General features: G+C 33.2%; 1 protein-coding gene across 2 annotated transcripts in view; it reads left to right on the top strand.

The window, feature by feature from the left end:
- The window catches only part of LOC111504790 (3-ketoacyl-CoA thiolase, mitochondrial), a 123,142-nt gene that overhangs the window by 83,103 nt on the left and 26,950 nt on the right, over nucleotides 1-13,089 (top strand). Inside the window, exons 7-8 of one of the 2 annotated variants that reach the window (XR_012468280.1) lie at nucleotides 7,228-7,382; nucleotides 9,719-9,858. Coding sequence is in view for 1 of the 2 variants with exons in the window: in XM_074186070.1 (XP_074042171.1) it covers nucleotides 7,228-7,382 (155 nt within the window). In the remaining variant the exon portion in view is untranslated. The remainder of the gene's footprint in view (nucleotides 1-7,227; nucleotides 7,383-9,718; nucleotides 9,859-13,089) is intronic. The other variant, XM_074186070.1, reaches the window with a different exon arrangement.

Genomic DNA, 13,089 nt, shown 5'->3' with positions numbered 1-13,089 from the left:
GTTGTCATTTCGAGCACCTACTTTGAATTAAATACATTTATGTTTCATATTTTGTTGTGGTTTCAGTTGAATAATGAAAAAAGTTGTATAGTATCATTAAACATAATGAACTACTGTCAGAATATGAATGTAAATCATAACTTCATTTTAGTGAACAGTCAATAAGAATTCTGTGAGCAAATGTCGTTTCAAAGCTACCTTGATACGAATAATTCATTGAAATGAGATTCACTAATTGAAAAACCCAATATCTGACAAACTATTTAGATTAGGTATAGGGAACCCTATACTATACTACAGGGTGTTTCAGAATTCGACGGACAAACTTATACCACGTCATTCCTCTTGCAAAATGATGAAAAATGAGGTAGGACATGTGTGTCCGGACATGTGTGTTCGTCGTAGCTCCCGGACTAAAAGGAATAAATTAATGAAACTCAGCAAATCGATTACGAGCTAGAATGTGCTTCCTCCAGTGGTATGTTTGCTTCAGTATCAGTAGCCAGTGGCGTTCCAGCGGAGTAATAGCTTATATTTCCCCCCTTATTTTTTACGCCACTGACTTTATATCCACAACCGTCTTTTTTTTGAATTCCTTGATCAATTTTACGTAAAAACCAAATCAACATTCATTATGAAAAAACCAGTAGTTTTCGAGAAAAATTGAGTTGAACTGATAGGTGCATTCTCATATGGGAATATTAATAAATCGAGTAAAATAATCGAAATTCCAAAACCGAAATTATTTGAACTCTTTCATCATTCTACCATTCATTGTGTGCTTGAAAAATTATTCACTTCGGCAACATATTGCGGATTTTCTACCATTTTACCAACTTTTTTTGCAGATATGTTGTGAGCCCGCAGACCTACTGAATGGCTTTACCTCGAGATTTATTTTTTAATAAAATGTTCCATCCAAACGATTTTCAAAGACAATTACGAATAGTTGGCAAAACTGAACTCAGAATGTTTTATCGAATTATCTTCTCTCACTGGGTAAAAATCCAAGTTTTATCGATTAACCAAAATACCATTACTTGTTTCAACCTTAGCCATCTACAATGTTTCCTGGGCATATCTATTATAGTTTTGTTAGATAACTGTACCGATATTCTCGAGTTCTTCAGCCACTGGTTGAATAGTTTCAGAATACATTCACGTGACTTATAACAATCTTTGATCCACCGAAGCAATGAGGATTACTTTATTCATTGACAACAATAAATTTGTTAGGGGCTGTGGAAATGAAATGAGATTCGCATGACACTTCCAAGTTAACGTAGCTGTCAGAAAGTGTTTGATTGTGTATTTCGTATAATAAAAATGAATTTTACATTCGAAGAGTTAGCGGACATGCACCTTATTTATGGAAAATCGGGACGAAATGGAAGGTTGGCACAAAGAATGTATCGTGAAAATTTTCCTGGAAGAAATAGAATTCCTAATTGGAAAACGTTCGAAAACGTTGACAGAAGACTCAGGGAAACAGGAAGTTTTTTAATTACCAGAAGGAATGCAGGTATACAGAGAACTGTAAGAAATTATATCACAGAAGAGGAGATATTGAACTATGCTGCTGAACATCCGTCTGAAAGTAGTAGATCTATAGCTAGAGTGCTGCATGTGTCTTCATCATCTGTTTGGAGGACTTTGCATGAACAGCAGTTATACTCATATCGACTGAGAAAAGTTCAGGCACTGAAACCAGAGGACTATCCAGATCGAATTGAATTTTCTCGATGGTTTTTAAGTATGTGGAGAAATAATCCGGAATTTATCAAGCAAGTGTTATACACTGATGAGGCAAAATTCACAAGGGAAGGTATTTTCAATTCTCGCAATAGCCATATTTGGGCCGAGGAAAATCCTTTTGCTATTCATCCTCATGGCCATCAAACAAAATTTTCATTGAATGTTTGGGCAGGAATAGTAGAAAACCGTTTAGTTGGTCCTTATCTTTTACCAGATAATTTGAATGGGGACAATTATAGCACTTTCTTGGGAGAAGTATTGCCTGAATTGTTAGAAGATGTTCCTCTGAATATCCGGAATGGAATGTGGTTTCAGCACGACGGTGCTTCTGTTCATTTTTCGTTAGCTGCTAGAGAGTACCTAAATCGGAAATTCGGTGACAATTGGATTGGTCGAGGTGGACCCCACAAATGGCCTGCCAGATCACCAGATTTGAATCCTGTTGACTATTTTCTTTGGGGTCATATGAAGTCACTGGTTTATGAAACAGAACCAAAAAGCCAAGAAGAATTAGTCGCCCGCATTCAAGCTGCATCGATAACGATTGCCGAAAATTTAGAATCATTTGAAAAAGTGCGATTTTCTATGTTGCGCCGTTGCAGATCGTGTATAAGTGTTGACGGAAAAAATTTCGAACAATTATCCTATTGATTATTCATCAGATGTTCTCATTATTATTCAAAAGCACATTTGAATTTTCAATGTAAATTTCAAAAAGAAATTCGTGTTTATGACTCACTGTTCTAAAATTTCAACAGTATTGTTTCTTATCACATTATCTAAAATATGTGTAGAGAAGGTATATTTTGAACATGATATTTCTACTCAAAGATGAATTATGAGTACCGACATCCAACTAAGAGTTATGTAATTAGCTGTAAATAGACAACTTTCATTTCATCATTTATTTAAAAAACTTCACTTACTGACTAGAGTTAGCGAAGATCTTATCAGATGGTTATTCAAATAAATTGACTTCTTCCAAATACATTTCTTTTTTTCAGGCGTATAATTAGAGTCTACTGGTAAAATTTTGTTTTTCGGCTTCATCTGTGAAAATTTGAAAACACTTTGAGAATGTTTTTCATTTTCTTATTAATGAATATTCTTCAAGATATTTACGATTCTACAAAGAGAAGTGTGATTTCACGAATGGGAAAGACAGGATAATTGTGAACAAAAAATAATTTTACCAAAATCCAGAATAATGGTGTTATTTTAGGATTTATGGAGCCTAACTCAGTCGAGATTCCGAATGATCGCAAATTTTATTTGGGGTCACTTTTTTTCAGATCACAAAGTCACTCGAAGATCTGAGAACAATGAAAACATTTCAAAAATGAAATCTATTGACAAGCACGAAAATAAGCCTCAAGAGTTATGATTTGTCATTACAATATGCTAAACATAACAAAAATTGGTACGATGATAGAAAACCCACAATAATTACCATCACTTGCAAGCGCTAAATTAATGGTAAAATCATAAAAGAGTTCAAATAATTTTGGTTTTGGAATTTCGATTATTTTAATCGATTATTCCCATATAAGAATGCACATATCAGTTCAACTCAATTTTTCTCGAAAACTACTGGTTTTTTCATAGTGAATGTTTATTTGGTTTTTACGTAAAATTGATCAAGGAATTCAAAAAAAAGACGGTTGTGGATATAAAGTCAGTGGCGTAAAAAATAAGGGGGGAAATATAAGCTATTACCCCGCTGGAACGCCACTGGCTACTGATACTGAAGCAAACATACCACTGGAGGAAGCACATTCTAGCTCGTAATCGATTTGCTGAGTTTCATTAATTTATTCCTTTTAGTCCGGGAGCTACGACGAAAAGGGTCTTTTTATTTTGCAACTTCAACGCCCTGTATTTCTGAAACGGCTCATTTCCGGACACACATGTCCTACCTCATTTTTCATCATTTTGCAAGAGGAATGACGTGGTATAAGTTTGTCCGTCGAATTCTGAAACACCCTGTATATATATATATATATATATATATATATATATATATATATATATATATATATATATATATACAGGGTCCTGCAACAGTGGCGCGGTGTTCCATATCTCTATATAGGAAGCAGATAGGAATCTAATTTTCTATAATATTACCTTATTGCTCGAGCTCGACAAAATAAAAATATTGGCGGTCACACAGGGTGTTCGATTTTTTCTGGGCGGATCCCAACTGTGTCTTTTTAAATGGCAACCTATATTTTTTATCGCTTTTTCGGTTTCTTCATAGAAAATAAAATAAACTTTATGTATATCTGCACTTCGAAAATATTGACGGTTTTCGAGATATCTAGCATGACAGGTTTTTTTTCCCAATATTCGTCACTCAGAATATTTGAAATTATAAAGTGGTGCCAAGTCCAGTTGAAATTTTTTTTTGGTCGAATATTCTACATTGGTAACTCTCTCAAACGATATATCTGAAATCGACCTGTGATATACAGGGTATGAAAAACCGCTTGCCAAATATTGTAAATGAAAATTTGCAAAATCTTCCTTAGATTAAATGGAACACCCTGTATATTATTGATCCATAAGAAGCGCCAACGAAACCTCTACAAATTTCATTAAGTATTCCCTATGGATAAGTTCAATAGTTTTTCTTAAATGAGCATTTCTTTCGAAAAATGGTCATTTTTTCAAAGCGAAATCCATTTGACGACTGATAAAAATATACGAAAGATATCTTGTTTCAATTTTGTACATTAGAAGGTGTCCAAACAAATATTTTTTAACGAAATAAATGTATGTACCTATCACTTTTTGCTAAATGGAAAATTATTTTTTCATTGGATGCAGAATTTCACTCATAAATCGTGCAATATCAAACCAAACAAGTTAAAAGAAAGAAACATTATAAATAACTATTTTTTTCATGTTATTATATTCATTCAGAGCTTGAGTTCTAGATATTCAAATTTGTCAACTGGCAAATTACAAAACTACAAAAGGGAGAGTTTAATTAAGGTTGATAATGAAACTTTTATAAAATATGTTCAACATGTCTTCCATTTTCTTGAATGCTGAGCTGAAGTCTATGTTTGAAAGACTGTTCTACCCTGCGCAAGACAGCTGGTGTAATGCTGCGAAAAGCATTCGTTATTCTAAGTCGCATATTTTCGGGAGAAGTTGGTGGCTCAACGTAAACCATATTTTTTATGTATCCCCATAAGAAAAAATCTAGTTTCGTCAAATCTGGTGATCTAGCGGGCCACCGTACAGGCCCATTCCGTCCTATCCATTTATTGGGAAATACTTCATTTAGATGATCTCTCACTTCTGCCGAATAGTGAGCAGGTGCACCATCATGTTGTAACCACATTCTATTGCGGAGGTCAAGAGGAATATCATCTAACAAACCTGGTAAATCATTTCGTAAGAAATTGAGATACATTGCACCATTCATATGTCCCTCAAAAAAGTATGGACCAATTACATATTCTCCAATGATGCCTCCCCAGACATTTATCGACCACCTATGTTGATAATCCACCTGTCTCAATAAGTGAGGATTTTCTGTCGCATAATAATGGTAATTATGTCGATTTACAAATCCATTTTTATGGAATGTCGATTCATCCGACCATAAAATATTATTGAAAAAATATTCGTTTCGACGAATTTTGTTCATGGCCCAATTGCAAAATCTCACTCTTTTCTCGAAATCAGCATACAGTAGTTCTTGATGTAACTGAACGTGGTATGGACGCAAGCGATGTTTCTTCGTCCCAAGACCTTTCGGAAAGATCTTTCATCTGGATGCCTTCTATCTGGATACCGTTGAGAATAAATTCTACTTGCCAATAAACAATTCCTGTCTGATTCACCTAATATGAAAATCATATCAATCAAATCACTTTTTGATAACAACATTCTGATGAAATTATACCGACAGTTCAACTTCACGATTGACTAAAAATTTCAATATTCATTTGCAGCCAAATATTTTGTTCTGTCATTTGCCAGACTACTTGATTTCCAATAAATATTTCATTCGCTGAAAGGTTGTTTTAGACCGAAAGAATATGGCACAAATTCCGAGATTTTTGAAATTATTGTAACTATTCAAGAACGTCCATTTTGTGGTGTAATTCGCAACTTGTTTATCTAGCAACAGGTAATTTTAGGAATGGGCGATATTTTAAGGAAAGGGTATTTTTTGTATATTCTTATCAGTCGTCAAATGGATTTCGCTTTGAAAAAATGACCATTTTTCGAAAGAAATGCTCATTTAAGAAAAACTATTGAACTTAGCCATAGGGAATACTTAATGAAATTTGTAGAGGTTTCGTTGGCGCTTCTTATGGATCAATAATATACAGGGTGTTCCATTTAATATAAGGAAGATTTTGCAAATTTTCATTTACAATATTTGGCAAGCGGTTTTTCATACCCTGTATATCACAGGTCGATTTCAGATATATCGTTTGAGAGAGTTACCAATGTAGAATATTCGACCAAAAAAAAATTTCAACTGGACTTGGCACCACTTTATAATTTCAAATATTCTGAGTGACGAATATTAGAAAAAAAAACCTGTCATGCTAGATATCTCGAAAACCATCAATATTTTCGAAGTGCAGATATACATAAAGTTTATTTTATTTTCTATGAAGAAACCGAAAAAGCGATAAAAAATATAGGTTGCCATTTAAAAAGACACAGTTGGGATCCGCCCAGAAAAAATCGAACACCCTGTGTGACCGCCAATATTTTTATTTTGTCGAGCTCGAGCAATAAGGTAATATTATAGAAAATTAGATTCCTATCTGCTTCCTATATAGAGATATGGAACACCGCGCCACTGTTGCAGGACCCTGTATATATATATATATATATATATATATATATATATATATATATATATATATATATATATATATATATATTTATATATATATATATATATATATATATATATATATATATATATATTTATATATATATATATATATATATATATATATATATATATATATATATTTATATATATATATATATATATATATATATATATATATATATATATATATTTATATATATATATATATATATATATATATATATATATATATATATATATATATATATATATTATGCCATTAGGTGATGTATAATATGAAAACCTGTATAAGTATTCTCCGTTTTTCTGATGAACAATTTTGTTACCACCATATCATCAGCAAAAAGATTTATAAATTTACCGTCTTCAATATATTTTGAAAAAAACATTTTTAATTTTAGTAAACCAGGTATATCACAATATTCCAATTTTTTAGTAAGGGGTTTATATTGATTGATCCAAAAATTCAATTCTGGATAAATGGTTACTCTATATTTATTATGATTGACATCTAATTTGGACTTGTCCGACTGAAAAAAATAGTTTGATTACTTTGTAGAATAAATAATAGAAATTATTTATTTGAATTTTTTTTTTAGATCAATGAAGCTTTTGCAGCTCAAACATTGTCTTGTGCAAAGGAATTGAATTTAGATATAACTAAACTAAATGTGAATGGTGGGGCTATTGCATTAGGTCATCCACTGGCCGCGTCAGGTTCTAGAATCACTGGACATCTTGTTCACGAGTTGAGGTAAGAATATATAATATCTAGGGAAAAAAGGTTTTGGCTTTCTACTTCTCCATCTTGATACAACAAAATGTGAGGATCATTCCGTTTTTTTTTTGTTTCAACATGGAGAAGTATGTGGTTCATATTAGATATGATTTTCAATGAAATCTACAGGTATTTGCCAATTTGTATCAATAATGTCTCCTAGAGAGACGGAAAACTTTGTTCTGGTGGATATAATGAAAAGTGACACGAATAAATCAAAAAAATCAATGGTAGATTCTGGATTAGAATGTGGATTTCAAATATCACAGTTCATCTGAATATAATCCCAATCTAGTCAAGTCTTTTGATTTAATTATGTTCTTATGATGTACTGTTTGGAACCTTTGGTGTAGTAATGAATATTACTGGAGTTTTTTCCCAACACCAAATCGTTATTTTTACATCTCGACACGTGTTTCGATGACCAAGTGATCATCTTCAAGAGGAAGATAAAACTAGAAACTACTCAAAACTAAAGCTACTTATGCTATTCAGGTACATCATACAGGTAGGTAATCAGTAATACCACCCATACAAGTGTACCACCCTAAATTAATTTTACAATTGGCCTTTCTATTATTTTACAATATGTCCTTATGTATGTTTAAATGTTACTACAGCTATTTATAGAACAATTTTCAGCTATATAAAATTAGTTTCACAATATTGCCTATCTAAATATATTTACAATGTGTTTTTTTGTAGTAATCAGTAAACCCAACAATATTATTTCAACAAGCTATATAGTATGCTATTTGTTATTGGTCCGTTATCATTATTCATAATATTATTATGTTTACTTATTTCTACACTCTCATAGGCATCTAGCTGCCTGTTGTTGTTAACTTGTCTAACTAATCTTAAAGAACTGAAGTCTATGGAATGGTTTTGTTGCAAAATATGATGGGCGACTGCTGATTTTTCAGGTCTTCCATATTTTAAGTGTGCTATGTGTTCCTTATATCTCACTTTAATAGATCTTTTTGTCTATCCATAATATTTTGCATCGCAGTCCTTACATTCAATTTCGTAAATTCCAGACTTTTCCGAATTCTCGACTTTGTCTTTTGGACTTCCCAAAAGGCTCTGCAGTGTATAACTTGTTTTAAAAACCACCTTCATACCTAGTTCCTTGAAAATCTTTCCAAAGTTCTTCGTTGCTGATAAAGTCCAAAAATTCGCCAAAGAAAAATGGCTTGATTTAGAAATCGATCATCTGTACACTAACCGTAGTCTCTTAGAATTAGATAGCTATAGTCTATATAAAAAACTAACATACAGACTAGACGAAAATGATTACGTACAATGGAATGACTTTCAGAGAGCAATGTTTCGGATGATTGAATCAAAATATATCAAAAAAAATGTGTTCACTGAATAATAAACTCAAAACCCTCATATCTAAGAATAAACCAAAAGAAACCACTCCGAAAGTCATAAATATTGTTGAAAATCATTCATCACAATCGTCTGATAAGGAAGAGATCAACCTTTTGAACAACGGTTTGAAATTTGGCATCCCGCCTTCCGAGAAAGTTCTTGAGGATATCGTTACTAGTGTTGAAAGTTCGATTCAATATATGCCCGATTCCTCGAAGGGACCAGTTCGAGAAAAGGTCAGGAATCAAATCTCCAAGAACATGATAACAGATAAACGGAAGCATTCAATAAACAACGAGAAAAACCAAAAGAAACTTATCAAGCGATTGAAAGACAAGAACGTTTTTTACTTGAAAGCCGACAAAGGTAACAAAGTAGTAATTCTGGATAAATCGGACTACTACGAAAGGGTCAATACTCTCATTACTAACGGACCGTATACGAAATTGTCCAGGAACCCGTTACCAAAGATGATTGCAGAAGTAAAAGACGTCCTAAAGATATGCGACAACATACTTACCCCTCAACTGAAACGGAAGTTACAAGTTTCCAACCCAACGGTGTCGAAACTATATTGCCTCCCAAAAATGCATAAACCGGGAAAATTAATGCGCCCCATCGTGTCAGCTATTGGAGCTCCTACCTACCAAATAGCGAAGTGGCTCACTAAGGAATTTGAAACCTTGTCTAGTGCGGAACCAGGTTTTAGTATAAAAAACTCTTTAGAGTTCATACAACATTCAAAAAACATGGTTCTGCAAGAAGGTGAGATTTTGGTTTCTTTTGATGTTAGTTCATTATTTCCTAGCGTCCCAATTCCACAGACCTTGCAATACCTCAGCGAATTACTAGAGAAAAATTATTTCAATAACAACGAAATCGATGAATTCGTTTCTCTCACCAATTTGTGTATGAAACAAAATCGTTTCCAGGTAGAAGGTTGCTTTTATGAACAACAGGAAGGAACGGCCATGGAAAATCCCTTGTCCCCTTACCTGGCAGACCTGTTCATGAGCAGATTCGAAATGGAAACTAAAGAAAAGTCAAAGTATTTTCCTAGGATTTGGATAAGGTATGTGGATGATATTTTCGCGGTATTCGATACCAAAAAATCGAATATCGAGGACTTTGTTTCCTTTTTAAATAATAGATGTCCATCAATAAAATTCACTTATGAATTAGAAAATAAGGGACAACTACCATATCTTGACGTTTTGGTAATGAGGAGCAAAGATGGAGGGTTAGAATACGATATATTTAGAAAAGAAACAAGCACGTACAGGTATATTCCTGACAGTTCACATCACTGTGGACAGCACAAACGTGCTGGGTTGAATTTTTTGGTGCATCGTCTTTTGACTTTCCCTCTAACACATGATAGGTTCACAAAAGAAAGACTTACAATACAGGAAATAGCAGCCTCTAACGGTTTCCCGAGGGGTATTGTAGATGACATAATTAGAAAAAAGAAGTTTAGGTTAAGAATGAACGAAATCTCGACTTTCAGAAAGGACAAAAACCAAGATAAATACATCTCAGTTCCATACCACCAATATACGAAGAACTTTGGAAAGATTTTCAAGGAACTAGGTATGAAGGTGGTTTTTAAAACAAGTCATACACTGCAGAGCCTTTTGGGAAGTCCAAAAGACAAATCGAGAATTCGGAAAAGTCTGGAATTTACGAAATTGAATGTAAGGACTGCGATGCAAAATATTATAGAAAGACAAAAAGATATATTAAAGTGAGATATAAGGAACACATAGCACACTTAAAATATGGAAGACCTGAAAAATCAGCAGTCACCCATCATATTTTGCAACAAAACCATTCCATAGACTTCAGTTCTTTAAGATTAGTTAGACAAGTTAACAACAACAGGCAGCTAGATGCCTATGAGAGTGTAGAAATAAGTAAACATAATAATATTATGAATAACGATAATGGACCAATACCAAATAGCATACTATAAAGCTTGTTGAAATAATATTGTTGGGTTTACTGATTACTACAAAAGACACATTGTAAATATATTTAGATAGGCAATATTGTGAAACTAATTTTATATAGCTGAAAATTGTTCTATAAATAGCTGTAACATTTAAACATACATAAGGACATATTCTAAAATAATAGAAAGGCCAATTGTAAAATTAATTTAGGGTGGTACACTTGTATGGGTGGTATTACTGAATACCTACCTGTATGATGTACCTGAATAGCATAAGTAGCTTTAGTTTTGAGTAGTTTCTAGTTTTATCTTCCTCTTGAAGATGATCACTTGGTGATCGAAACACGTGTCGAGGTGTAAAAATAACGATTTGGTGTTGGAAATATTAATTATGTTGTTAGTAATATTTAATTATGTTGATTGAAATCTTCGGTTTTCAACCTTTAATTATTCAATGCAATAGAATACATAACCATATATAGGAATATATACAATATATAGAAATTTATTGTGTATTTCCAAATGTTCTGTCATTTCAAATTGTAAGAAGAATGAGATTATTGGTAATGACTATTGTAATATTAAATAAAACTCTTGTTCACTAACCGACCGCCTAGACAAAACTGAATAATCCCCGTTCCCTTCGGTTACCTTATCAGGGGTTACTCATTCATGTCTCATCGACCCATTTATTGATACGGAATAGTACAACAGAATACTACATCTCTTCCTTGTTTTCATTTCAAATTTCCAAATAACAAATTATCACAATACCAATATAGATTGATGGGGTTATATTTTTAGGAGTGATTAATTTTTTTGGGAAAGAAAGTTTTTGACTTTCTACTACTCCATCTGATACAAAAAAAAGGGATGAGAGAATCTTCCAATGTAGATATAATTAAATACATACAAATTCAAATCAATAGTAGTAGTAACTAACAGCAATAATGATAAACCACATAACCTGGAAATAAAGTACAATAATAAACAATGATAATTTCAGTCACAAGATCTTTTTGATTTCCATAATAATCAGAGATTTGATTCTTTATCATCTGTTAATATTTCCCAATCTCCATTGACCTTTTTCAGGTGTATAACATTCCTTCTTACCTCCTGTCCCGTTTCATCGTTTCTTAGGTGAACATCATTACCTTTTTTATTTACAATAGTATGAAGAGTGGGTGTGAAGTATGGGCAAGTTTTATTTTCCTTCTGCATTTCTTTTACATATACCTTATCTCCTTCTTGAAAGCAATCATCTTTTGGTCTTCTTTTCTTGTCGCTATATTTTTCCCCTTTTCTTATTTTATCTCTGTCCCTCAATTCGTTGTCTATTTTATTTTCAAGGTCCACAATACTTGGAATTTTATCTCTGAATTGTCGACCGAAGAAAAGTTCACCTGAAGTTTTTCCTCTACCCGAGTGGGGAGTGTTGTTGTACATCACTAAATAATTCTGGAGTTCATTCTTCCAATTCTGTTTGAGTGACTGACTTATTTTTATTCTTTTCAAGATATCTCTGTTCTGCCGCTCAACTTCGCCATTTTGTTGTAAGGTATAGTATGAAAAATAATAATTCCATACTGTTGACAAAATTTACGTAGCTCTCGACTCGCAAGCTATTTTCCATTATCGGCGGTGATTGATGACGGGTAGCCAACTCTCGAAAAAATCTCTTGAAGCAGATCTACCGTTTTCCTGGCAGTTATATCTTTAGTGATTTTAATCTCCTTATAGCGACTGTAGTAATCAATGACCACTAGTATGTACTCCTTACTAGGTAACGGTCCAAAATAATCGATAGCTATATCTACCCATGGACTAGACGGTAACTCCCGTCGCTTTATGGGGTTAGGTAACGTCGGTGTCGCTACCATAATACATACAGCCTCTACAAGTTTTTTCCATTTTCTCGGCCTTGCTATCAATCTTGGGCCACCAGACTTTTGTTCTTAGTCTACCTTTCATAGCCGAGATTCCTGGATGACCTTCATGTGCTGCCAGAAGGACATTATGCCTTAACTTTGCTGGCATCACGAGTTTGTTTCCTCTTAATAAAATTCCATCATGATAGCACAGTTCTTGTTGAACTATCTTATATATGTTGACTGATGTATCCCATTGATTTTCGAAGAGTCCTGTTCTAACTTTCGCGAATTCTTCGTCTATCTTTGAATGTTGTCTTATGTCTTTTAATGAAATTGCGACAGGTTGCGACAATTGTATGATCCCGTCGTGACAGATAGTCTCGATAGCGGATCGGCTATGTTTGATTTTCCTGGTTTCCTATTTTGAGGTTATAAGACTGAAGACAAAGTATCCATCTTTTCATACGAATGTTTGGTT

The sequence above is a fragment of the Leptinotarsa decemlineata genome, unplaced genomic scaffold (assembly GCF_025532065.1).
Source record: "Leptinotarsa decemlineata unplaced genomic scaffold, Ldec_3_MD MMD2_tig00078422_RagTag_RagTag, whole genome shotgun sequence".
Lineage (NCBI taxonomy): Eukaryota > Metazoa > Arthropoda > Insecta > Coleoptera > Chrysomelidae > Leptinotarsa > Leptinotarsa decemlineata.
This window is presented reverse-complemented; position numbering and strand designations above follow the sequence as displayed.